At 46.2% G+C, this 25,901-nt stretch overlaps 1 protein-coding gene across 4 annotated transcripts in view; it reads left to right on the plus strand.

Moving 5' to 3' along the window:
• The window catches only part of NDST2 (N-deacetylase and N-sulfotransferase 2), a 146,169-nt gene that overhangs the window by 115,177 nt on the left and 5,091 nt on the right, over positions 1 to 25,901 (plus strand). For all 4 annotated transcript variants that reach the window (XM_009277653.2, XM_009277651.2, XM_009277652.1 and 1 more), the window contains 10 exons: positions 3,855 to 5,253; positions 13,289 to 13,376; positions 13,564 to 13,718; positions 15,229 to 15,414; positions 15,781 to 15,909; positions 21,143 to 21,325; positions 22,131 to 22,227; positions 23,554 to 23,677; positions 25,212 to 25,386; positions 25,639 to 25,809. In XM_009277653.2, coding sequence (XP_009275928.1) covers positions 4,261 to 5,253; positions 13,289 to 13,376; positions 13,564 to 13,718; positions 15,229 to 15,414; positions 15,781 to 15,909; positions 21,143 to 21,325; positions 22,131 to 22,227; positions 23,554 to 23,677; positions 25,212 to 25,386; positions 25,639 to 25,809 — 2,301 coding nt within the window. In that variant the 5' untranslated portion in view covers positions 3,855 to 4,260. The remainder of the gene's footprint in view (positions 1 to 3,854; positions 5,254 to 13,288; positions 13,377 to 13,563; positions 13,719 to 15,228; positions 15,415 to 15,780; positions 15,910 to 21,142; positions 21,326 to 22,130; positions 22,228 to 23,553; positions 23,678 to 25,211; positions 25,387 to 25,638; positions 25,810 to 25,901) is intronic.

Consider the following 25,901-nt stretch of genomic DNA (forward strand, 5'->3'; position numbering starts at 1 on the left):
GGCTGTTTTTATCTCTGGTCTTCCCCCCCCCCCCCCCCGCATCTCCAGTAGAGATCCTTCTGGGCTTTGTGTTTTGGGTATGGGTGGTTTCTGACAGCGCGCTCACCTTTTAATATAAATTTTGGTTGGTATATTTGTTTTGTTGCTTTTTTTTCTTTTCATTTGAACCTAAACCAGCTGATGTGGTCCCCAAAGAGCTAAATGCATACCATGCCAGCTGGCATGCCCTCTGGCTGTGGAGTCTTGTTAAAGAGATCAGAGCTGACAGATTCTTGAGCAGCAATCTGATACAGGCCTTTTTTTTTAATTTGTTTTTTTGAGCTCACCCATGTAACAAATGGGGGCTTGTTTGGGAGCTTCGCTAGAGGCTTGAATGGAGTCATTGTTATCAAAACACTGCTGTGATTCAGAAGCACTCAGCAAAGGGGGTTCCTCTCCCTCTTGCCCCTCAGCTGGGCACTGCAGGTGTGGCAGCCTAGCTTAAACTCTGGTTTCATCCTTATTCTACAGAATAATCCAGTTGTCTTGTGATTTTCATCTTTAAACAGTAACAGGAAACTGAAGGTACAGATCTTTGCAAAATAAAGACTCAGTTCAACACTAAAAATTAAGTTGGAGAGGTGAGTGAGTGTAACCAGGGAAGAGAAGTGTTTTCCAGGTTGATGTTTTGGGGTAAAGAGTTGTAAAAGTAGTACAGTACTTTGCCAGGCTTTTGCATAGATCAGCATACTCTCAGTTTTCCTACTGTTTCCGTGGTGGTTAGATTACAAATTCTACCCCAGAAACACTTGCTTGGAAATTTCTGCAGGCAACGCGTGGGCTCCTGAGCTTATAAGTCCCTCTTTACATTATTTTCTCCTGCAAAAACAACTTCTTGTCTAATACGTGTTAAGATAGTGAATCTTTGAATCTAAAATAGTCTAATTATTCTATTTTATCCAATGGGATTAAAAAGCAAAAGGATGTGAGCTATTTGGGAAGACACTGACTTGCAATTCTCAGTCGTCTTAGTCAAAATTGAGTATGTAGGAATCTGAGTGGAGTGTTTTGTATGAATTTGTTGCACAAGAGTAGAATGAAGACTGCTTCTCATAGCAGCTAATATGCATGGAGCTGTGTATATATCGTGTCTTACAGGGAATTCATCTCATTAAAAAGATACAGCATTTATTGTATGATTCTATCTAACCTCTCTCTGCCCTGCTGAATTCTGCCTTTGCTGGCTCCTGCCTCTCTGCAGTGCAATGCGACTTTGGAGCTCTAATGCCAAGTATGAGGGTGGTAACATCGGGGCCTTCCTTGCAGAGTCAGTGGGATGGGAAAAGCTGATTGTGGAGGTGGAAAGTTTATTTTCCTGCTTGCTTTTGAAAGGTGGCACATGTTTTTGGGTACTATGCTGATACACTGGCAGTCCCAGTGTATCACTGGGTCTGAACTTGACTTGAATTGGAATTACAAGCTGTATCCTTCACTCAGTCCCGAGAGTCATGTATTCAAAATCAGTTGTCACTTCAGTAACAAAAAAAGGAAAAAAACTATCTGAATTCTGTTTTTTACATCTTCCCATAGTAATTTCTCCCCTTCTTGCCCTTGTCCTTTTTCCAATAAAAAGTTAACACTATGTAGAGACAAAACTGAAAGATGATCGGTTCTCTGTTTTGAAGAAAATACAGCTTATTGTTGCTGTCTGAGCTGGATTTCCAAAGCCAGCTCTGTCATTATAGAGGGCCATTTGGGAGTGGAGACTCGATCCATTTGGAGACTGGGGAACAGAGATTTTTTTTTTTTTTTTTTTTTTTTAAATCTTGATTCATCTGCTGCCTTGCAGTGTGACCTTCAATAAGATCTGCTGTGTCTCAGTGTCTCCAGTGGAAAATTATTTCTGTAATATACTTTACATTTACAGTCTACAGCTATTCTGAAGACCTCATCAGGGCTAAGGTTTCGTCGTGCACTACACAAGCCAGTCACTGCACTGCTGAGCTTATGATACTTAATGATCATTATAAGGCTTGTGTAAAGAGCACTCTGACTCTTTTCGATCCGCTGTCACAAAGTTGGCAATGTTACATCTCTTCATATAAAATCTGCTTGGGTTTTTTTGTCTCTGCTTCAAGCTGCACCAGCAGTTTGGAAAACAGCCTAGTGGGAGTCTTTAGAGTAGGACTTTTGGCCTCATCTGTGAACTGATATTTTCCCTGACTCAGAAGGATTTTTTTCTGTTTAGTAATACACATTACAAGATAAGCATCTGTCTCGGAAGTAATTTCTGGTGGAGCAAAATAAGCATCTGTCTCACAAGTAGTTTCTGTTCTGGTGGAGCTAGTTGTTAAAACCCTGACTTTACTATATAAAAACCTTATGTCTGTCTTAAACACGTGGACAAACTAGTCTTCTAATATTCTTTGTTTCATCAGAATGATAGTAACAAAAAGGCTCAAAAATGGGAGGAATGGAGAAAGGATGAAGAACTGTTTTGGTAGTACTTCTTGTTAATTGTTGCTCTTGTGCCTCCTGGTGTTGTAAGCTGTGCCAGTGGAGCAGGTGGTTAGAGAGATTGTATGTGGTGGAGTACACGTCTGCAGGAGTGTGGGTGTGTGAGGAAGAAAGGTTTTGAGAGAGAAAAGGTTTTTTTTAACTTTTACAGAGAGCTCATTTTGGGCATGGCTGACTTGGTGAGCAACATCTGGCATTCAGGGTGTCCTTGCACTGTGCTGGGAGGGGCAGCAGGTGCTCCCCAAAAATGTGCCTGTATCCCAAGTAATGCACACCTGGGTGTTGTTGCTGGAGGTAAGTCACACTTCTGGTAAGGGAGGGAAAACTACACAGTGATTTTATTTTTAAACCAAGGAGCAATTTAGTTACTTTCCCTGATGTTTATGTTTTTGATGGCTCGGTGTTTGTTGGCTTTGTTGAGCATTTTATCCTTGAAAAATAACAACATATGGTGAAATAATCTGCTGTCATAAACACAAAGCGGGAGGTGAGAGAGCTTCGTAACAAGCAGCTTTCACGTATTTGAGACCAACCCAAATTTACGTCATGCTGTTGGTGATTTAAAACTGGCTTCATGCTCTTCAGTGGCATATGAGGGAAGGCGAGGAAGGTTTCAGGAGATCTTTTGTCTCCAACTGCCACTGAGTCAATGGCAACAATTAGGTGTGCAGTTCGTGGGCAGCCTGTGCCCCCTCGGCTCCGTGATGCCTGAGGGACATCAGCCATGAGGGACATGATGCCCCCGAGCCATGTTTTGAGAGCCCTGGAAGAACATGAGTTCCCAGGAGAAGTGGGGCGGCCTCATAGAGGGGGTGGGAACCATGGAAATCGAGAGCTGTGGGGCAAGAGAGCTGGTGGGAATTTGAGGCATCTTGTTGGGTTCAGGACAGCAGTATCTGGAGGGCCTAGGAAGTCACTGGCAAGGACAGTGACACTTGGACACCTCATCATTAGTATGAGAACAGGACAAGACAGAGAATGTGAGGGCTCTCTCCTCCTCTTGTTAATTTTGAAATATAGGCTAGAATAAAAGGGCTTCATATTTTCTGCTCAGTGGCATAAAGAGGAGTGGGGGAAGGCCAGGTATGCTGGCTCTGTTTGCTGTAATGCGTGAGAATCTCACCCAAGGCGAATGCTGAGTCCCTGTGCGCTGCCAGGACCTTTCTTCCAAAGGCCATTACGGTTGTTCTGCCAAGCTCCTGTACAAATGGTGTGCGTCACTTCCCAGGGAACAAGTCTGCCTGCTGACAGGCAAGTGATGCTGCCACCTAGCACCTGTTGATCCTGCCATTTCATTTCAAACCCGTTAAATACCATGAATCCATACTGAGAATTGACTTTTTCTTTTTAAATTGCAGGATGCGAAGAGAAGGTGCCATCATGTGAATGTGAAACAGCTAAATGAGAAACAGGACACCTGGGAAGGCTGAGCTGAAACTGCTTGTGCACAGGATGACAGACTGATTTGCTGTTGGAGACGAGATTCAGGAAACCCCGCTCCTCCAAAAGACTTTCCTGAGTGAGAGGAGAGGAGCAGGAGGAAGCACACGAAAGAGCAATGGGAATTGAGGGCCATGGTTACTTGAGATAAATGGCAGATCCCTGGGAGTCTAGCCTTGTAGCTGTTTGCTTTAGCTTTGTCTCTCTCCGCAGCTGCTGTTTCTTTTTTGCGAGCTGCTGCTGGGTACTGCCACGGCGGCACTGGAGATTTCAAGAGCAACGTGGGTGCAGAGTGTGAGGAGGGGGTGGGCAGCCCGCCTCACCATGATTCAGTTGTGGAAAGTAGTGCGGCACGTGCGACAGCTGGAGCTCCACAGATTGATCCTGCTGCTCATTGCCTTCAGCCTGATCTCCATGTGCATCCTGGCTTACTACGTCACTAACAGTCCCAAAATCAAGGAACCACCACCCCTGCCCTTCAGTGACTGCAGCAACCAGCACCGCATCTTGATCCCACCCCAAGCCAGCTGGAGGCTCACAAAATCTGTGGACACCTCACGCACAGATCCTGTGGTGCTAGTCTTTGTGGAAAGCATTTACTCCCAGCTGGGGCAGGAAATAGTGGCCATCCTGGAATCCAGCCGGTTTAAATACAGGACAGAGATCGCCCCTGGCAAAGGGGATATGCCCACCCTGACAGACAAAGATAGGGGACGCTACGCTCTTATTATCTATGAGAACATCCTTAAATATGTGAACCTAGATGCTTGGAACCGAGAGCTGCTGGATAAATACTGTGTAGAGTATGGAGTGGGGATTATAGGCTTTTTCAAAGCCAACGAGAACAGCCTACTCAGTGCACAGCTCAAGGGTTTCCCCCTTTTCCTACATTCCAACTTGGGGCTGCGGGACTATCACATCAACCCTAGTGCTCCCCTGCTCTATGTCACCCGGGCTAACGAGGTGGAGCAGGGTCCCCTCCCTGGTGATGACTGGACTGTGTTTCAGTCAAACCACAGCACCTATGAGCCGGTGCTGTTGGCCAGCACGAAGTCCTCGGAGTCCATTCCTCACCTGGCCACCCACAAAGCGTTGCATGCCACGGTGGTGCAGGACCTGGGTCTGCATGATGGGATCCAGCGGGTTCTCTTCGGCAATAACCTCAATTTTTGGCTACACAAACTCATTTTCGTGGATGCCATTGCCTACTTGACTGGCAAGCGCCTCTGTCTCACACTTGATCGCTATATCCTCGTCGACATTGATGATATATTTGTGGGAAAAGAGGGCACTCGCATGAAAGTGTCTGATGTAGAGGTAAAATCCCCAGAATATCTACAGGCCCCAGACAAATTTCTAGTGTGTGTGGTGTGCCAGGAAAGTCAAGGTTGCATTTAATTTGAATGAAAGAGTTGATTGCTGTAATTGTTCTCATCTTAAACAGAGAAGTAGCCTGCAAAGATGCTGAGGCACCATATGTGATGCTCTCAACAGGTTTTCCAGATTTAAATGGAGCATTTTTCATTCTGGGACCTGTAGCTGGCATCTCTGAATTTAAGAGGAGGACGCCTGTGGTGGTCTATCCTGTCTCCTCTTTAACATAGGGAACGAGCATATGCAGATTTCCTCTGTCAGTCTATTTGTAGCTGTAAACTCTACCTTTCAAAAGGAAAAGGCAAGTTGTGTTAGAATAGAATAGAAAAACTATATTTATTGTATTATTATTTATTATGATATATATAAACTGTATATATTATATTGCAAAATTGTAGGCCAGTCCATGGGGTGTAAACTGCTATAGCCTATGTTTTAGCCATCTAGCTTTTCGGGACATAACCAAATTGGGAAAAGAAAGGTTTTCTCTCGCCCTTCGTTACACCCCCCTCATATCCTCCACCAGCAACCCCCATCCCTGGGTAGGGAATATCCAAAAATTCACCAGGGAAACATGCTCAGACCAAGCCTTCATGAGAACTATCTCTGTGGCCTCACGATTGGGAAAGAGAGATGCCATTTTTGTGGTTTGCTTTCCTTGGCAGTTCCTTGAGTAATACAGTGACCTATTAGGAAAGAATATGGGAAAGGCACAGAGAGAGATTTTGTGGAGGAGAGGGAAGCGAGACAGGCAAAGGAGGAAACAAGTAGGAAGAAGGTAAGAAACTTAAGAGCCCCTTTTAATTCTCCGTGTCCTTGAAAGTATGTGATAAAGTGTTCTCCTAAGTCTGTGATATGTGTACATATGCTGCCTCACGGAGCCAAGGACTTGCCTTTCTATCTTCCCCATCAGTTCTGGTTTGTAGCCATTGAGGCAGGTGCATTGCCTGCTTCTCCGGATATGCTGAGGTTGCTCCCAGAGGAATGAGGCCCCAGGCCTTTTACTCTGGATTCCCATTTAGCACTTGCCCTTAGATAGGTCCTGGATGGAGTTCCCTGGGTACCAGCCATGATGGCGATAAGCCTGTGACAGCAGCTGTCGTAGCGTGTTTCCAAAACAACTTCAAAGCGAAGCACCCTTTATCCTTTCATCCAAGGGCACAGACCATTTGAGGCAAAGGTATAAAACAAAATACTGTTGTACATGCGTGTCTCCTTACCTGAACTGAACCTCATCCATTACATGTTTCCAAGAGCACTCTTTCACCTCGCTAGGAGTCTTACCACCTTTTCTACACGTTTTACGCATCCATGCAAGACATATCTCAGTTCGTCTCCGTTTTTTCAGGTCTTTGAGATTTTAAGTTCTGCTTCTTATCCCAAGCTTAGCTTGGGGAAAAGGAAACCCTTGCATTCTATTTGGAGCTAGCTTTATCTTTTCAGTTCATTTGAAGCTGCATGCCTGAAGCAGCTCTAATTGCGTGCCATTATTTATTTTACTTGCTTCATTCTTTAATAATTCTTTAGAGCCACCTTTGACCATAACTCTCTAAGCAAACGGGTATAGAAAAAGTGTTTCCAAGCAGACAGGTATAGAAAAATGGAACAGCTGTATATAATACTTATTTAAGGAAAATGCTAAAATTTTCTTCACTTCACTTCAGTGTCCCTGTGTTTTGAGGTGCTGAAATGCTCTGAAAGCTTTTTTTTTGAAGGATCACAATCTTATCTTGGTCCTAAGCAGGCCCTGCACGTTCTAGTCCAAACCAGCAGAGATTCTCACCTCTGTGCAGGTTACAGACCCAGGTGAGAAAACAGGAGATAGGTGGCAAGAGCTCTTGGAAACAAAGGCTGCTCTAGTGATGTTAAAAACACACCCAGACAAGATAATTCCAAAAGATGCTTTGTTTGGGTTTTAACGGGGTGAAATGGAGGAATAATCTGTGATCAGTAAGCAGAGAATCTCAGGAAAAGCAGATAAAACCCGGATTTATCCATTTAAAAGAAGCTCTCTGATTGCAGAGCCACGAGAGGTTAATGAATTTTTATTTTTTAAAAGGGAGAAATAACTACATGGATTTGTTGATAGCTTCTCACCATGGGGAGGGAAGGAGATATAATAGTGACAGAACAGCTGGCAGTTTCTTTGGCCTTTTATATGAAAGCTCTGTTTCAGGGCTGTTATCTCAACACACAGTTCCTTATCTTAAAGTTTAGATTACAGTGGTCAGGGTAGCGGTTTGAAGATTGGATGTTGTGTGTAGGTATGAAATTGACTCTGCTGTCCCAGTGAGCCTGTTTGCCATATGCAGGTCCACGTTCAGAGAGCTTCCCAGTCTTCCAACCTTAATGATTCTATTAATGATAATCCAACCGTAATGATTCTATGATTCTAAATGACTATTAAAAGAAAATGCTGAATATAATTTGATCAAATGCGTGCCCATGGTAGATGTCCTGTGTGAGAGGAGAAATGTTTTTATTTGTGGTGCTTAAAGAAGGGCTAAATAGCTTGCTTCTTTAAAAAGAAAAAAGGAATCGTGCTTGCTTTTACTTTAAAGATGATAACCCTTGAGTTCCTGTTTCTGCTGAAGGGCTGCAGCAGGATCTTGCAGTCCTCAGTTGAAATGAAACAGTTGGAAGTTGCACGAGGAAAACGTTTTTCCCTTGTAAAGTTTACCAGAGATTTGAGCTGCACATAATTAACAAAACAAAATCTCAGAGAATCCCTTCTCTTCTCAATTATTCCACATTCAGCCTCTTCTAAAATCATAATCCTTGGAATTTACCAAACCTCTGTGGAACTAGCCAACAAAGACAAGCCATTTCTAATGCAAAAGGATCTGGCTTTTATGATCCTTCCTGGTCGTCTTCAGGTACGAGCAAAGAAGATTAAGTAGATGAGGTTTTGCCTCTTTTGCTGGTAATCTCTACAAGGGCATAGTTGAGTAATCATTGCTAGCAAGTCTGAGAGCAAGCTAAGCACCTCGAATACTGTGTTCAGTTTTGGGCCCCTCACTACAAGAAGGATGTCGAGGTGCTGGAGCGTGTCCAGAGAAGGGCAACGAGGCTGGTGAGGGGTCTGGAGAACAAGTCTGATGAGGAGCAGCTGAGGGAACTGGGGTTGTTTAGCCTGGAGAAAAGGAGGCTGAGGGGAGACCTCATCGCTCTCTACAACTCCCTGAAAGGAGGTTGTAGCGAGGTGGGTGTCGGTCTCTTCTCCCAAGTAACAAGCGATAGGACGAGAGGAAATGGCCTCAAGTTGCGCCAGGGGAGGTTTAGATTGGACATGAGGAAAAATGTCTGTACTGAAAGAGTGGTGAAACATTGGAAGAGGCTGCCCAGGGAAGTGGTTGAGTCCCCATCCCTGGAGGTATTTAAAAGATGTGTAGATGAGGTGCTTAGGGACATGCTTTAGTGGGCATGGTGGTGTTGGGTCGACGGTTGGACTCGATGATCTTAGAGGTTCTTTTCCAACCTTAATGATTCTATGATTCTAAGTGAAAATCAAGGACAGCCATTTCATTTTGGGTTATGAATGGTGAGGGTGGAAGAGAGAGAATCTAGTGAGGGTGGCTGTCAGCCAGCTCTTGCCTTTCTAAATTGTAGAGGATGATCTTAACTGAAATGAAAATATTCAGCAGTTTCTAACTCCCTGATTGTACCATTGTAGGGGAGGTGGAAATACCAGTACCATGAATGCTTTCTCTTTTGACAGCACTGTTTTTGAGCTATGTCAGTGCCACTGCTGGACAGTGAGAAAACTGCAGAAAATCCTCTTGAGAATGTGCTGCCCAGTGTCCCCAGGGGCAGTTCCTATGAAGAAGGTGTTTCTGCAACACGTTGCTAGTGTGCTGTGCATGAGCATTTGAGAAGAGGCTGTCAAAGCACTCTGCTTTCTTCCTCCATTTCTTATCATCTGTTTCTCTTCATTTGTCCAGGTACTGTTTTCCTAGGCTCATGGTATCCTCCCCTCCCAGCATCTGACTCTCAGCTTTATTTCCCCCTTCTCTTTTGCCTCTTTTTGGAGGGACCTAATACAGGGGAGGTAATATTTAGGGTTTGTATGAAACAGCTAATATCTCTGCAAACACTTTTGGAAGTTAAAAATTTCATAGCTAAAAAAGCAGAGTTGCATGAAGGTTGAGCCCTGTATTATTGCAATGCCAAGGACACTGTGCCATCTTAGAAGAGGATTAGGTCCTAAAGAAGTAACCTAAAGAGGGTACAGTCAGGGTGCTGTGCTTCCCCTGATTTCTTCCTCACTTCCTAAAATTTTAACCCCATCGAGAGAGTTTTTGTCTTTCACTGGAGGGCATCAAGAGCTTGTAGTGACTGTTGAGTAAATCTTTGCAGATCCATCAGTGAGATTATATAGATTTTTTTTTAATATGCTGCAACAAAAGGCACAATTTTTAACTTTTCCCTAACGTTTGCTCAGAAGTAAATAATTATGATCATTTGAGATTACTAAAAAGCCTTTTTGAAAGTGATAGGCATCAAACATCAGACTAAATTTTAGACCTTTTCTGCATTGTGTCCAGAGATGTGCATTGGAATGTAGATGTCTGTCACTTGGGCCTGCAGCATGGCTGCCCCAATTAAGTACTAAAGGCCTCCAAAAATTCAGGTTGTGGGTTGCAGGGAATGTTCTCAGATAGACTGTGACAAGCGTGAAGCAGGTCTCATCCTGATGTGGCTTATGAGTTCTGGTGGCCAGTGCTGGGAATCTCTTGGAGAACCCCATCTGTTCCTTCCTGGGGTGAGCCTTGCTGAGCTTCTAGCAGGGAGCTTAGCTGGGGAAGGGGCCTTTCTGGCTAGCTAGTGGGCTTGGCTGCATCTTGGAAGGATTTTTGGAATGGAAGATACTTAGAAAATATAAAACAGAAACACTTGGGTGGATTGGAGGGGCAGTTTTCTAGGGGAAGAAACTTTGCTTTTTAGAGATGGGGATAGCTAAAATGCTAGCCTTCTGTCCCGTACCATGCGAGCAACTAAATTTCTTAAATATGGACATGAAGTTCTGTTTGCATCTGGCTAGCTGTTTTATATTTTAATGGATAGCCTACTTCACATTTCTTGATTGCCTTTCATTTAAGAATCTCAGAGCACATTATGGATATAAATGAAATGCCACTTGAGTCACCTGTAAGATATTAGTAGTACTATCATATTCATCCTACTTTATAAAAGAGAAACAGTGCAGACGTGTCAGAACAGAGAGAAGTGCCATCTTCCTGGCCCGTTCCCACATCTGTATTGTTTCACCTTACTCTACAGCTCACAGACTTCTTTGAACCAGTGTGCTAGGGAACAGTGAATGCGTAATTTGTTGAAACAAATTTCCAAATATTTTACTTGGCACCTTAGTCTCTTTTATCCTGTGCAGGGGAAAGACGTTTCTTCAAACCCGTGCCATGCCACCTGATGGATGTGGCTGTGAAAAGGACCCAGCATCAGCAGAGGGATGGCACACAATTAGCAATAAACCTGCCAGAAAAGCAGGATTCAATAGTCTCAGAATTTCTGGGGCCCCCACGGTTCCTCTCTGGTCCCTCCCCGGACACAAAGGATTGCTGCCTGCTGGAGTAGGGCTTTTGGGGTTTTATCATCAGACAGATGTGTCGTCATGGTAACCCCAGCCAGGCTTTAAATCTCTCTCGGTGCAGAGGAATGCTAAGCCTCTTAGCCACTGTCTTTCCTCCCTCCACCTTCCTACCCGAGCATGAGGAACTGGATGTGCCTTTCAGGGCAGCAGAGAGAAGTGGTGAGGCTTGGGACAGCCCTGGAGACAATAAAAGAAAGTGGCACTTTCCTGTCTAAGATACTGGGTGATGTGTTCAAGGTGCTGGTCCCAAATTTGATGCAGTATTGTGATCCAGCTGGGCAGGCAGCTGCTTCTCTGTAGAGAGATGCACAGCTCTTAGTCTGTGCTCCCTGATGTGTGGGATGAGTCCCGGTGTCTTACGGGGTTACATGAGGGGAGCTTGACCTCCCCTTGCCTATTCTGCATCTTGGGCAGTGAAGGAGGCTTCAGCTGTCAGTGCTGCTGGCATGTCACCTTTTAAAAGCACTGCCTACATTTGCGATAGGTTCTGGAGATGTCATGTGCCATACATTTCTCAAAATATTACTCTTGGGTGGGGACTGGGGTAAGGATGTGGTAGGCACGTGGCCACGGAAGAGCTGGGATCTTTGAAATTTGTCCAAGGCTGCATTTGATGTCACTGTTGTGTGGATGTGGGGAGGGAGAACAGGCAATTAAGCGTGTCTCTAGGGAAAAGTCTGAAAGCTTGGTTCCTTCAGAGAGAGCACTGAGAGTGTCTGCAGCACTGCAGAAATAATCTGTCTGGTCTTCCCACCTTGACGTGTTGGAGAGGTCATGGGCTGCCTGCCTTGGGAATGAAACCGCTCACCTTCTTTGCTCCAAGATACATTTGCGGTGGATGGGTGATTGAAGTAAATTACAGAAGTCATTGTTTTTAAATTAATGTGATGATAAGTGTTTTGTCAACAGTGTTTTGAAATATTAGTGACAGCAGTGATTTGTCAGGATATCCTTAAGTGGTAGGTGATAAGGCTGGTCCCTCCACTGAATGAGAATCTGCATTTGTGAATGCACTTTCACCACCTAGGGAACAGCGTGCCTAAACAATGCCTATAGAGTGTGAGCCATGTGAAGGCAGCATTGTAGTGCTCTTTTGTGCTTCTTGAGACTGGGGAGGGGCAGCTGGTACAGAAAGATCTGCCCATCTCCCCTGCACAGTTTGAAAAGCCTGTGTGTTTTCCCCAGTATTATGTGCCAAGTTGCTTGTGTATTTGCATCTAGCCCAAGTCTGCTGTCGAGAGGTCATCACCTTCACCTTGGGGCAGCCACTGATCCATCACTTTCTTAGAAAAGCTATTAAAATCTAAATAACTGCCTGGTCAAAGACCATCTCTGTCACCTGCCAACAGCCCTCCTGCCAGGTCCCTGTTTGATTGAGAACTTCTCCCATAGGGACCTGCACCAGTGACACTTTCCCTGAAGCAGGCAGGTAGCAGCAGAGCATGCATCTGAGGGCTTCTCTCTTTATTGTTCTCCGGCAGAAGAAATTTGACTAGAACTAGTTTGTGTCTTACTTGTCTGTGACATACGGAGCCTCTGGGTTTTTTCTTTCTGTCAAGGCTGTCTGCTGTCTTACTCTGTACGCTGCTGGACCTGGGGGTTTGTGGCACAAGGCTCCTTCCCCTTGGCTATAGCAATTACTTCGGACATTTAAAGCAGGCACAAGTGAGCAAGAGGGAACCTGTAGGAGATGTCATGACTGTGAATGTCAGCCCCCCAAGTTTTCTTTCCAGAATCCAGGAAACTTTCCTACTACAAAAGGATTTTGGCACTTTCAAGGGACACAAAGCGAGGGATACCTCCCTGCTGTGGCAGGACTCCTTGCATGGGTAGTTCTGCAAATCCACCTTTCCCCTCTAAATAAAAGCCCCCTCCCTTTGGATCACTTAGTTACTGTTCATGATATTATTGACTTCTCTGCCTTCGACTGTGCACCATGTGCTGCCCCATCCTCCTTTTCATTAACACGTAGGCTCAGAGAAACGCAGAGGTTCAATAGCAAAGTCCCAGTCAACATGGGAGAGGAAGGGAGGGTTGAGGTTGAACCTGGAAAGAGTAAGGAATCTGTTGCTCGCAAGTGAGATTTATTGTCCCTTTGCCTTAGCACAGTCACTCTGGGTCCTTCACATTGAAGTGGAGAGCATCATCTGACTGTGGTTTTAAAGTGGCATTGTTTGGTACAGCAGGACTACTTCAAGTAAAGACTCTGCACGTGGAGCACTTGGCTATTCTGCTTCACTGCACAGGCAACAATGCCTTAGCCCCATCCCCTGTGATACCTCTTCAGACTGAACTGGGCACCAGTAGAGCACAGAGGAATGTTACAGAGCAACCGAATATGAACATTTCTTTTTCCTTTCATTCAAACAGGCTTTACTGAGCACCCAGAATAAGCTGAGAACTTTAGTCCCAAATTTCACCTTCAACCTGGGCTTCTCAGGGAAATTTTACCACACAGGTAAGCCCCTGGCACTCCTTCATCCCAGTGCCTGCATACAGCCCCCATGTTCATGTGTGTGTGTATAACACATTGGAGAGAGCATGATTCTCATCGTCACAGCATTGCAGGGGATTAGCCACGGCTTTGAAACATTGAGCTCCTCTACTGCCTTTTGGTTTTGCATTTCCTTTTCTGCTCTCTGTAGGTACCGACGAGGAAGATGAAGGGGATGACATGCTGCTCAAACACAGGAAGGAGTTCTGGTGGTTCCCTCACATGTGGAGTCACATGCAGCCTCATCTTTTCCACAACGTCACTGTGCTGGCTGAGCAGATGAAGCTCAACAAACAGTTTGCTGTGGTAAGGGGCATCGCAGTTTGTTTACTTTACAGCACTAATCCTTAAACATTCTTCTGGAATAGCTGTTCAGACCCCACTGAAGCCAAATACTAGTCTAGTAACTCAGCTGCATTTAAGAAAGGCAGTTCTGAAAGTTTAAATTGGTGCGTGGCTCCTGCTGTCTTCAGGCAAGGAACACCATTCGTGTGCCTGCCTGTGCAATGGCAAGTGCTTCCTGGCACCTGCACGGCCCCAGGCAGCTCCACTACGTTCCAGGGTGCAAATCCCAAGGCTCTTGTTTGCTGAGGTGTGAACTTGTAGCATTACCATCCAAATCCAATTAACTTACAGACTCTGGCAGTGAGAAAGCATTTCCTTTTCCATCCTTATTCACTGTGGTTTTGTAAGGAAGTCACCTGGTTGGTAGTATAAAATGCTCTCTGTGCTAACAGCCCTACTTTTGGCCTCCCCAGACAATGCTGAAGGAAGTTACTTACCTAGGAAGTCCAGGGGGAAATTCCTTGGGTTTTGGCAGAGGAGGGGGAAGCCTTGCACATCCTGCACTGCTGGAACAATGTCTGTTTGATGCTTACAGACCAGAGCTGAATATAGAGTACATGTTTCTGTGAAAAGAAATGTCCTCTTCACCTCTAGTTTGGTTCTTTTGATGGTAATCCCCTTGGAAATAGCAGGCTGCTGTCCCGTGTTCCCATGACACACACAGATTAGGAACGATCTTGAATTCAGAGCACAGTTGCAGCATTATAGAAACAATTTAGGCTCCTTCTTTTCCTGGTTAAATAACAGTGCAGTCTTTTGCAAAGAGAGACAAAGCACAGAACACAATTACACATATTTAACGTAAAACAGGCTAGCAGTGGGAAGGAGAAGATTGTTGCTTCATTTAGGGGCTCTGGTTTTATTGTACACCACCAGGGCAGAGCTGTCATCATTCATATTGTTACCAGAACCACAGAGTGGAATTAAAACCCATGAAATTCAGATATTTCCTGCCATTTTAGTATAGCTCCAGGCCCCGTATCTTTACCCTCAACAGTCTCTTGCTTCATGTCTGCTTTTCTTTGAATTGCTAGAGACAAGACAGATCCCAGTCGTCATCTTCCTTTCCTTCTATATCAGTTAAGGAAATTTTGTTTTCCTCCTCTAGTGACTCAGATCTAGGCATTGTGGGAGTGAGATATGTCACTTAACAGCATTGATTAGTTTGTAGTAACCAAGGAGCCTGACCTGAGGCTTGTGAATTAATCTGATTTGTCACACCTGCAAGCTACAAGACCGTTCTTACAGCAGCTGTTACCAGTGCTGAACGTCCTTGTTGATATAGAATCACCTTTATGTTTCTATAGATGCATAAAACAAGAAGTACAAGCAGTATTTCAGGTTTCCCAGTCCAGAGAGTTTTCATGTTGCTCCATCACCTTGCTCCAACTTGGAGTCTGTTGCTAAATATGATCCTTATTAAGGATATTAGGTAAATATTGAATGATCAAGCTGCGTATTCTGCTTCCAGGAGCATGGGATTCCCACAGACTTGGGCTATGCCGTAGCCCCCCATCATTCTGGGGTTTATCCTGTCCACACACAACTCTATGAGGCATGGAAATCCGTTTGGAGCATCCAGGTAACGAGCACAGAGGAATACCCACACCTACGGCCTGCCCGGTACCGGCGTGGATTCATCCATAATGGAATCATGGTGAGCACAGCTGGGCAAGCAGAGCCCACTTTCCTGCCCAAGGAACAGTCTGCTAGTGACCTGCATTAGAGACATTAATCTTAATAACACCAGTGTTTCCAGCCAGTTCCTGTGTTTCTCAGTACAATTCAGAGGTCAGTAGTGAACGGAGAGCAAAACCAAGCAGAATAAGGCTGAATTGAGATCCCACTGACTTGTTTGCACTGTGATGAGTAAATGGTTGGGAGGAATATCAAAAGAGTCCTCTGAACCTATGTGGCTTATGTCCCTTACTGTTGATCTACAGAGTGCTGCTTTGACACATTCACATGTAGATTCTGCTGCATGTGCCTCTTATCTAACTTTGCTTTTCTCTGATATTGCCAGGTTCTGCCTCGACAGACCTGTGGTCTTTTTACTCACACTATCTTCTATAATGAATATCCCGGTGGCTCAAAGGAGTTGGACAAGAGCATTCGTGGTGGTGAACTCTTCCTGACGGTGCTCCTGAACCCAGTAAGCTCATCTGAAAGGGGAATCAGTGCACAGGTGTCTCAGCTTATGTGCCTGATGTGGGAAAGGACTAGATCCTATGGGAGATTCAGTATAACCACCCATCACGGTGTGGGTATCTCCAGTGTGATGCTAAGGAAACGTGAAAAAGAGGGCCAAGGAAGTACTTGCTAGTTAATGCTGCTTTGCTTTACACACTGCCAAGGAAGCATCAGTGTGGAGTGTTGGCAAGCGCAACACTCCGCAGATAGAAACTAGCCAGGGTGACATGCTGAGCATGGCCCAATGTAGACTGAGTGTTACCTAGGCTGCTGCATCTTCATGAATCGGAAGTGAGATGTGCCTTGGCTCCTTCTGTTCCACACACATCTGCTGCCTGTTGGCTTCTCCTCTGGCTCACTGATGAGTTTTGTTCAGAATAATTGCTTTCTCTGGGCTTTTGTTATGGAGCGTTCTCCCCTTTCTTTCAATATGTATACACTTGAAACAATTTCTGCGTGCTTTTTTTGCGAGGTAGCTGTTGCCCTAAGGCATTTTTGGGAGATCTGGGCTTAACACAGGTGTTTCTTTTTCCCTTTCAATACTTGACAGTTCCGTCAAGCCACCAAGCTAATGTAGTACCTTCAACACCCTGCAATCCCTTCCCAGTTCTTAGCCATGGATGACAAATCACATGAGTTTCTCACTTCCCATTGAAGCTGGGGAGATGTACTAGGTGGCAAGAGACACAGAAAAAAAGCGGTCATTTTTAGAAAATCCTGAATGGATAGACTTAGGAGACGAAGCTTTGTAGCCCTCTCCAACCACAGATCACGCTCCCTCACATTCCTGCTTGTTGGCTGCAGCAGGAAGACATGCTGCTCTTTTTGATTGTACGGTAACTTTCTCAATTCCCCACCTGAATTTGTTTCTTACTAAAGCTGATTTGGCACCTGTTGTCCTCCCTTTCTCTGAATGGACATTGCCCTGCCAGGTTTAAACAGTGATTTTGGAATGTCTACCTCTATAGCCACTCCTGAATATAATGATGTTTAATCTCTTCTTTTCTCATGACTTCCAAATTTCTACCTTCTTACTTCTCCTTTATACATCTTTTCCACCAGTGCCCGAGTATGGGCAAGAAGCCATGCAAGCAGATCTGAGAGAAAGTAGGTTGTTTCTGACTAGCTTCCTAGGCGGGAACCCTGGAGTACTGGTCCCAGTCATTGAGTACTTGTTTGTGGGATTTGTCACATAACATCAGTGGCTCTGCTCACCATGATGTTTTCTTTCATTCCCTCCTTCTTTTGCATCTTGATTGCAGGGTTGAATATGCAGCTTTAGCCATTTTTGGTTGGGGCTGTAGAGGCTCAGTGAATCAGCAAATCAAGCTTTTTCCCTCAATGAGCTTAATTTTTTCTTGTCTCTTCCTTTTCCTAGTGTTTAGTGCCTCTCTACTCCTAGAAGTAGAACTGTGATAGTGAAAAGTCCCTCACAATGTGCTCTGGGTGCATCACACGAACAGGCTGTAGTTTACGAACAGGCCCTGTGTTTCTGAAGGTTAGCCTGTGACCAGCTCTGGCTTGGTCTATGATCTGCAGAAGGTATAGGTCTGTAACAGCCCTAGCTAAAAAGCTGTAGGGGGGGGGGTGTTCATACTTCCAGGTCTGGAAGCCAGCCTTGTGTCCCTGGGGTCTGGAAGCCAGCCTTCTGTCCTTATCACCTGAGACAGAATTGTTATCTTTACACACAACAACCAAATCTACCTGCTTAATAAAAGTCTGTAGTAAGGAGAAAGCTATTCTTTGCATTATGTGTGGAGTGATCAGTCAGATGGAAAGAAACCGCTTTCTTTTCTGTGACCATTGCTTTTCTGGGCTTCTCTTCCCATATGTTGGGCGAATTCCACCTTGTCCCACTTCATAATTGTCAGGTCTTAAAGAATGCCTGCAGAAATAGCCAGTGTGAGACTTAAGAGCTCTAGGTTTCTCTTGAAAAACCAGTTGCCAGACTGTAATCCAGAGATCATTGCTGGTCTAGGAAGCTGTGCCAAGGAATTTATAGAAACATCATTTCTGGAGCTACCCATTAAAATTTGCTGATAAGCATGTGACGGTCGAAGCAGCTGGCAGTGATCTGTGATCCAAAAAGTTTGGGAAGATTGTGCTCTGGTACAGGATCAGCTTATTTGCCAGATTTACTGTTGGTTCTTTGTGGTGACTTTTAAAACTCTTTCAGGCACCTTCAGATGCTTCCGATGTTTACACTTTTGCTTCCTTTTGGCAGCGGAGCATTTCTCTCTCTGTCAGCAGTGGAGTACTGTGCTCTAAGCTCCACTTCATTACTTGTGTTTGCACAGTGACTCAGACTCTTGCATTCCTCCCCTCACTGATAGAGCCATCTCACGGTCCTGATAGAAAGCTGGCCAGCCCCGCAGCCCCAGCAGTGATCCAGAGCAGACTTGGACCAGGCTCTTTCAGTCCTTTTTGGTGCTTCCGTCTCCCTTTGAGTGGATGTACGCATGCAGGAGTCTCCAAGCCTGTATGCGTATGATTAACTCCCCAGTGCAAACAGAAGATGTTTGATCTTCTGACTAGTGAACAAGGTCTGATGTCAGGAAGGAGAATAGCTGTTGATGTTCACACATAGCGGACAGGCTGCCGTGTGCCCAGTTGCTATTTCCCAGAAGCAAAGGGCATCTTTATGATCACTTCTCACAAACACTTTTGCTCACGCTACGCAGGCAGGTTACTGCTGTGCCCACAGCTGCTTGTTATGTATTGCAAGGATGCTCGTACCTTCCTGTTTTCTGTATTCTAGGCTCTCTGTGACCTTTCCTCTTGTCTTCCTCAGTGTGAAGGAAGGGAAACCATGGCATGTTGACAGTGGAAGGGAGGGGGAGAGGAGGGAGGTGTTATTACCAAGCCAGTCCCCCGAGGTCACTGGGTGTGGATGGGAGGGAGGGAGAGATGGGACTTGAGTGTAGCTTATGTCAGAAGTAGTGCTCAGAGCTCTTTTGGCAGCAGTAGCTGTGATGGGGCAGAGCAAGCTGCCAGGCCTTGTTAAACAGTGCATGTGTGTTAGAGGACATGACTGCACACTCAGAAGTACAGGGAAATGGCTCTTTGGTTGGGCTTGTCTTGTCTTCATCTAAATCCAGTTGCTTGGGAACTGTTTGCAGGTGACAGCATTATCTGTGTGAGCCATTTTACTGAATGTAGTCAGTCTTGAGACGCAGTTGCTAACCTGGATCACATGCAGGCTTTTTTTTATTCTGGAAATCTTGAAGGGGCCCCAGGTGGTAACCTGCATCCTCCCTGCTGCAGTACTTGGTTTATGCCAGTGAGCCAGACGCTTCATGCAGCAAATTTTTCCCTCTAAATGTTTCACTAGCAAGTCAAAGGGATGAGCCACCCTTTGCTGTCACACCACCTTCCTGGTGTCTCCCAGAAATGGGCAAAATACAACATGAGACGCATCCTTTTGCCGCCTTATGTGCTCCATGGCATGGCCTTACAGTTACATAGAAGATCTTTCTGTCCTTTGCTCTGTGTTGTATTTAGCACATCCTTTTTACACAACAGCACCAAGCACGCACTGCTCTTTGAAGTATAGGTGCCAGAGCCTGTCTGGCAGGGCCTCTCTGTCAGCTCAGTAGTGAAATCTCACAGGCAGACAAATGTGATAAATCTTTAACTCCGCTTACTTTCCATGTGTCCCAGAGTCCTACCACTGTTTTCTGTTGCCTACCCAAAGACTCTGGGGTGTGAGCACCTTATGGACAGGATTAAATTCATTTCACAGTGTCCTGGGGATGGCTCAGGCACAAAGAGCTACTATTTATCAGTATCCCTTGTCGCACTGAGACCAGTCCATGGTGACACGGGGCAGAAAACTGAATTCAGACCTCCCGAGTGCCAGCAAATTTCTTCATCCCAAGACCATCTGTCTCCTGCTTCCCCCTTTTGCTCTTCCCCTACTGTGAGTGGGAAAGCTATTCCTGCCCCCTGCCAGGGAATCCTGTTGTTGCCCGCTGACCTTACCTGGCATCATCAGGATTCAGCCCCGAACTGTGCAGCAATGGGTGCTCCTACTGTGACTGAGGTCTCTTCCCCTCCCTGCACTAGCAGACACTGGGCGGGGAGTGCTAAAACATCCACGTAGTCATTCTTCTGTCGGCCTTAGTGTTCTGCTTTTGTTCTGCTGACTTCTAGCCATGGTGTGGTTTGTGTTACAGGCACTGGGATGCCCAATTCCATGGGACCTGTCAAAGCCACACACCAGAGTCAAGCTGACAACAGTCTTTTGCACTCTTTTCCACAAGTTAAAATACTGAAAAACAGACAGAAGGGAAATGTATCTGCTTGAGAGAAGAGATGGTTTGGCGAGGCAGAGATAGCACACAGCTCCTGAGCACTGCAGTGCTGGGGGAGCTCCCATGGGTGCTCAGTGCCGCTTTGCCCAAGGGTTTACATCCTCAGGCTTGGCAGAACATTTTTCAGGGGCTGCCTATGCTGAAGGCTCTTGCGAGCTAAAACCTTATCAGCTGCTGTCTGTTCCTAGGACAATGTCATAGTGCAATATCTCTTTGCAGTCCATGTTCAGATCCCCAGGTACACGTGTTTGTATTTTAAAGTGCGAATTGCCAGTTGTTCCTTTACACTTGAGATGTCAACTCCAAAGTGAATGAAAGCTGGCAGGCTGTGGGCCTAGAAATAACTCCTGTGAAATCTGTCCCTTGTGCCGCTGTGCCCTGGCCTGCAGCATGCTGCCCCTCTCCCTGGCCTGCTCCCCTGCTGTAGCAGGCACTGCAGCTAGAGAGGTTGCCCTGGTTGTGCCTCGGGGAGAGGAAGGGAAGCTCCTGTTCTCCCATGAAAGAGGCTTTGCAAGGTTTTGACTAGGAGGGAGTCACTGACTAACCCTTGTTCCTCTAAATGTTCCAGAGCCACTTGAAAGGGATTTTGAAACTGTTCTGCACTCCCATCCAGGGCTCAGTTATCACCCCACCACCACCATTCCCAGGGGTTACTGAGAGGTCTGTGTCCCTCCTCTCCCAAGTTCCTGCTGTCTTGCAAGCGCAACATTTCTTTCATTTTTCATCAAGGCAGTGCTGTATCCTGGCAGATGGACGTTTGTCAACCCAGACAGCCAGGGCAGTCTGAGATGTGAACAGCTTCTTGCTGACAGTGGAATCAAGCTAGGAGGAAACAGTACTGTTACCTGATTTACCAGTATCCCATGTCTTTCCTATTTTCAGATCAGCATCTTCATGACCCACCTGTCCAACTATGGGAATGACCGTCTGGGACTGTACACTTTTGAGAGCCTGGTCAAGTTTGTGCAGTGCTGGACCAACCTTCGCCTGCAAACACTGCCCCCTGTCCAACTTGCAAAAAAGTACTTTGAAATCTTTCCCCAGGAGAAGAATCCCTTGTGGCAGGTGAGAAGGCAGCTTTAACCGCTCCTAGGGGTTTTCCAAGAGGTATGTCCCACATTTAAAGTGTGGCAAGACTGCTGATCCAGAGCACAGAGGGGTAATGCATAAAGCTTTTAGGTTTAACCTTTGTGGCTTGAGGCTGCAAGTGGCAAATTGCAAGGTGGAAGGGATGGGGAGTAGGAGCAGTAGGACGCAGTCACGGTGTGAGCTTAGGGACAGGGATGGCTGTCATAAGTGCCTGGGGGGCAGGCTTGGAGGCATTTGGGTCGTTAAAGAGCTTATATTAGAGCAAGCTGCTATGAAATGTTAAGTGTGCAGGGAAGAACCCTGTTTGGTGCTGGACGAGCTTGCAGGCATGTTAATGTGATTAATCTTAAAGTAATTTCACACTGCAGAATTCATGTTCATTAAATAAAAACATGCTTATTCCATTTTATCCCAGTGCAGCAGCTCTCTGCATGGTAATGAGCAGATGAAATTAACTGAAGGTGATAGAGTTGTCTGTCTGCCAGAAGTTCACAGATGCTGAGCTGTACTATCATGGTGGCCCAGCCCAGCACGGCTGCACAGGGCAAGGCCTGTGGTTAACACTCTCAGAGGGACTTTGGCTCCCGTCACTTTGGAGCTTTTGAAAACGTTCCCCTGTGTTTTTACTTAACTCTTCTTGATGCCTGGCAGAGCAGCAGTGTGGCTGTGAAGTGTTCTTCATATGCTAATAGCATTTTCCTGAGAGGACTGGCCTTGCAGCTTTTCCTCCCCTTTCCATTAGCTCTTGTGGTAATGCTTAATCCCATCACTTGTGCTGCAGAATCCCTGTGATGATAAGAGACACAAGGATATCTGGTCCAAAGAAAAAACATGCGATCGACTCCCCAAGTTCCTCATCGTGGGACCTCAGAAAACTGGTAACGTGAATACTTTATCTAAAGATAGATTGCAGCTTCCATCTCATTCCTCCTGAGAGGAGAGCTGGAAAGGCCTGTGTCTGCATGGCTGCCCTTTGTGCAAGCTGCCAAATGGCTGCAGAGGACATTTCAGAGAATCTCAGATTTGTTCTAACCTAAATCTGGCAAGTCCATCAGTACTTTGCGCCCTGGCACTTTGCTTGGCTCACTCCTGATTTGCAGGGAAAAGCCCTACCTGCAGAGTTGTGTTTTGGCTTTTCCACATAAGCTCAGAGAAACTGTGACCTGCCTTAGTGTGTCACAAACGTAAGCTGTCAGCAGGACTGAACACACACGCTTAGCAAAGGTTACGATGAATGCCCCCTAGTGCTTTTATTGCGACAGATCTGTGTACCCACTGCGTGCTCCATGTTACTGTCAGGGGGAGGTAGAGATCCTCTTTTGTCTGACCTCTGTCAGCACCTCTTAACTGCTGCGGCATTGTGGTTGGCAGTGACGTGGCTGTATGTACTGTCCTGAGGAGTCCTTTCTAGGCTGAAGAGAGCAAAATCTCTTCAGGCAAAGCCAGGTCTTCAAACCTTGGCTTTCTCTGTAGTGCAGTGAAACAGCAGCTGCCAACTGTGCACAGCAAATGGTGATCCTGGCCTTGAGAGGAAGCTTTTCCCAGCCAAGCTGCTGCCTCCTGCCTGTGTCACTCACTGTGAAGCTCTGTTGGTGTGTGTGCAGCATGGGCCCTGCTGTATCACAGCCCAAGCTGCTTGCAGTGGCACCGTAAGAAAACCTTTCTCTCGGCTGATTTATTGGCCTGCTGGAGGCCTACAGCTGTGTGCTGCGCAGGTTTATCGGGTTTGGCTGGGTAAAGGCAAAACATCTACAGCAGAGGCAGGCCAAGGCATCTCTAGCTGAATTCTTACCCAAGGACACTAACGTTGTCCCTAGCACATCTCCTTCCCAAACACGTGATAGTGTCCTGCAGTGCCTAGGCCACCTCCCATTTGGCAGGTGTGGGTTCTGCCACATGACTGTGTGGCTGTGCCACCAGGGAAAAAAGGTAACACAAGATAGCCGACATGGGTGACAGCTGTCGTGCTAAGGAGGTGACTTAAATCAGCTGCATGAGCTGAAACGTGGGGTTGAACTGCTGAGTCAAGTTCAATCCCAAAGTGCTTGGTGCCGCTGCTCTTGCAACCTGCATGAGTGAAGGGGTGGGTTAGCCAGGCATGGTAGGAGTGTGCCCACTTGGGGACTGTTTTTTGCAGTGTAAAGCCTTTCACGCAGCCAAGCATTATGTGTGACCCAGGTCCCGTTAACTGATTCCTGTTGCAGGCACAACAGCCGTGCACTTCTTCTTGACCATGCATCCGGCTGTCACCAGTAACTTCCCAAGTCCATCCACCTTCGAGGAGATCCAGTTTTTTAATGGACCCAACTATCATAAAGGAATCGATTGGTAAGAATCCTGATGCGTCTTCCTCTGTGATAAGGTGCGCCCATGTTGTCTTCTCCCGAGTCTCTCTCTATGTCCGCTTCAGCCACCTCAGTAGCTCCTCTATTCCTGAACAGCTGTTTTCATTGCTATTGCTCCGTGCATGTTCCCTGTTTTCCTGCTAACCCAACTGCTCAGTCCCAGGAGCAGGACGGGTAGTTTCTGATATTAGTGACTGTTCGCCAGGAGATTCCTGGGCATGATTTAGCTTTAAAAATTCAGTCTTTGTTGAATGCACTGCTGTCATGAGGTTTCTTCTCCTTTGACATGCAAAACAGACACCAGTGTGCTCGTTAACTCATGGTTTCCAAGTTGAGACACGTAGGACAGAGGGGACAACCTCAGTGCTGTTGTTCTGGGCCCTTTAGACTTAACAGAGATGACACTGCATTCCTTGCACTGGCTCCAGTGTCTCTTTGGCCACATCCATACCCTGTTCTTTACCTGTACAAGTACGCAATTTTGATAAAGTGTTTCCACCTGGCAGGGAAATACTAGTGTCACTATGGCACTATTATGTCACTATGTTTCCAGGCAGAGAAATTTTGAAGTTGTTTCTTGCTCGAAGCATGCGCTTTGGGTCCACCGTGGCACTGTACTCCCTCATGTGTGGCTCTGAGACGGCTGCGTGGCAGTAAGGCGTTCTGCCGTGGGATTTCTTTGCCTGTGAGCTGTGGGAGATTTTGTCTGACTTACCTAATCATGTAGAGGACTGTTGAAAAGATACTGGAAGGTGGTTGGTACTTGAGTGAAGCTCACGTGAGTCAAGCACTACAGAGCAGTTGTACTAGCTGACAGATAGGCTTAGAAAGCGTAGGCTTTTACGTGCATCCCTTGGAAAAGTTACCCAACTTGAGCTGAGTGTAGCATCACATGCAGGAGGAGAATCATGTTTAGGATGGAATTTGCATTTGTCGTACCGCTTAAATTTCAGCAGAGACCAGTCTTCCAGTGCTTTACAGTGTCCTGTTCCCCCGTTGCCCTCTACCCTACCATTATTCGAATGTCTTACAGTTTCTGCGTTACTAATTTTACAAGTTCCTGTGAGGCAGAGCAGAGCTCTTGACCCTGTGTCTCAACTATGAACTGAGGTACAAAGAGAAATTATTTAGACGGGGCTAAACCAAGCGGTCAGTGGCAGGGCAGGCCACTGATTCTGGCCTTACTCTTGGGACAAAACCTCTTTTCTCCTAAAGCTTGCAACTAGTATCCTACCCTCAGCCTTTTCCTTCCACTGCCCGAGGACTCGGGGAACACACTCTCATCAAAAAACTTTCTTACCCTTTTATCATCTCCAACTTTCTATGTCGGGCTCCGCCACCCCTTTCGAAATCCCGCCTCTGCCAGCTCTGCACCCATTTGCGCATTCATTGCGTTACTGGGGAGGCGCAGTTGTTCTGTGAACTGTGTGTGTTGAAGAGGAGCAAGGGCATCATTTTGTCCTGTGCCATTTCTCTGTTGGGCCATGCTGCTCACCAGCGTCCCGTCTGTTCGGCAGGTACATGGAATTCTTTCCCATCCCCTCCAATGCCAGCACAGACTTCATGTTTGAGAAGAGTGCCAATTACTTTGACACAGAGGTGGTACCAAAACGTGGTGCAGCCCTGCTGCCTCGAGCCAAAATCATTACTGTTCTGATCAACCCTGCTGACCGAGCCTATTCATGGTACCAGGTAACTTCCCTGCACTGCTCTGCGGGTGAGGGCCAGAGGGATATTCCAGTGGGGTGAGGGAGAAAGCCTGGGGCAGAAAGCCCATGGATCCATTTCCACGGAGGGACCAGGGGAGATGATGCCTGCAGAGTGTGGACAGAGTTACATACAAAGGCATTGGCGGGTGGTTGTGCCGAATCAGTGGGGTCTGCACAGAGATGTGTAAGGTGGAATTTTGTGTTCCTGCTCCTAAATTCAGTTTATGTTTTTCAGCACCAGCGTGCTCACAATGACCCTGTGGCGCTCAATTACACCTTCTACCAAGTGATCTCTGCAAAATCCCAGGCCCCTCAGGAACTGCGCAACCTGCAAAGCCGATGCCTGCTCCCTGGCTGGTATTCAACTCACCTAGAGCGCTGGCTAACATACTACCCCTCTGGACAGGTAGGAGGTTTGGCAGTAGAGGCTCTCTTGGAGCCCCTTGTAGGTTTATTGGAGAGGAGAACAAACTGTAACACGTGCATGTGCTCTACCCG

Source organism: Aptenodytes forsteri, unplaced genomic scaffold (genome assembly GCF_000699145.1).
Source record: "Aptenodytes forsteri isolate BGI_AS27 unplaced genomic scaffold, ASM69914v1 Scaffold15, whole genome shotgun sequence".
NCBI classification, from domain to species: Eukaryota; Metazoa; Chordata; class Aves; order Sphenisciformes; family Spheniscidae; genus Aptenodytes; species Aptenodytes forsteri.